Source organism: Halyomorpha halys, unplaced genomic scaffold (genome assembly GCF_000696795.3).
Source record: "Halyomorpha halys isolate HHAL.00 unplaced genomic scaffold, Hhal_1.1 Scaffold12.1, whole genome shotgun sequence".
Classification (NCBI taxonomy): Eukaryota; Metazoa; Arthropoda; class Insecta; order Hemiptera; family Pentatomidae; genus Halyomorpha; species Halyomorpha halys.
This window is the reverse complement of record NW_027109908.1, coordinates 29,537-30,537: the sequence shown is the minus strand read 5'-3', so window position 1 is coordinate 30,537 and position 1,001 is coordinate 29,537. Positions and strand designations below refer to the sequence as shown.

At 27.9% G+C, this 1,001-nt stretch overlaps 1 protein-coding gene across 2 annotated transcripts in view; it reads right to left on the bottom strand.

The window, feature by feature from the left end:
• Window positions 1-217: 217 nt before the first annotated feature.
• The window catches only part of LOC106679070 (odorant receptor 43b), a 10,760-nt gene continuing 9,976 nt past the window's right edge, over window positions 218-1,001 (bottom strand). For both annotated transcript variants that reach the window (XM_014418020.3, XM_067048087.1), the window contains one exon: window positions 218-401. In XM_014418020.3, the coding sequence (XP_014273506.2) occupies window positions 348-401 (54 nt within the window). In that variant the 3' untranslated portion in view covers window positions 218-347. The remainder of the gene's footprint in view (window positions 402-1,001) is intronic.

Genomic DNA, 1,001 nt, shown 5'->3' with positions numbered 1-1,001 from the left:
GATGAAGACCTGAAACTCAGGTCGAAACGTCGGCATAAAATAAATAAATATGGTTTTGTTTATTTATGTTGTTCTTTGCTGACCGCACCCCCGACAAACTTCTTCAAGAAGTAAATATTTACATCTTAAAAATAAATCAAGTAGGAAATAATAATTTTGCTAGTGAGAGTTTGGTTTTTAAAAATAAATAAATGATTATAAAACATTTTATATATTGTTTTATAAATTAGTGTTCTATAAAACTTTTAAATATACATATATAACATGTTATTTTAGTTCTGTAACAAGTTTTAGTATATCCACTATGAACGCGTTTTAATTTCGTAGAAGTAGCTCTTGTGAGTTCCTCATTCAACCATTCTTGATATCAATGCAGACGCTGAATATGCAAACTGGAATACCTGAAATTAAAAAAGTTAAAATTAAAAAACAAAACATTTAAATGGCAGTTTTAGGAGTAATGAAGTATGACTAAATACAAAAATAATTTATTGAACAGTTTTTTTTTAATTTTGTTTTTCGAGGTATTGTAGACTGTAGTTAATTTCTAACAACTCTAATAGTTTTAGGAAAGTCTGTGAGAACACTTCATTTAGTACAAGAGCTGGTGCAAAGAAATCGATATTACCTAATGAAAACTTTGATAACAGTTTTTTGAATCTTTATTGCATTGCCAATAAACAAATGAGTAAACAGTCAGTTCACATTACCTGCAAAAATGGTGGCTGTTTTAAAACTTAAAAAAAATTTCATTCCGAGCTCTATATCTTTAAAACTACTAACAAAACTTGAAAAGCTCATAAAAGAAGAGCAGATTTGCTTGAATATCAGGCCTAAAAGAGAACATTTCATAACAAAATGTATTGGAAAATCAGTAGCTAGTGAATATATTTTGGGAAATTAATATGTCAGGAACCATTAGATGTACAAACGTCTATCAGTACTCAGATTAAAGCTAATTTAACGTAATAAAAAGTAGTTTATGATGTTTATCTTCGTAG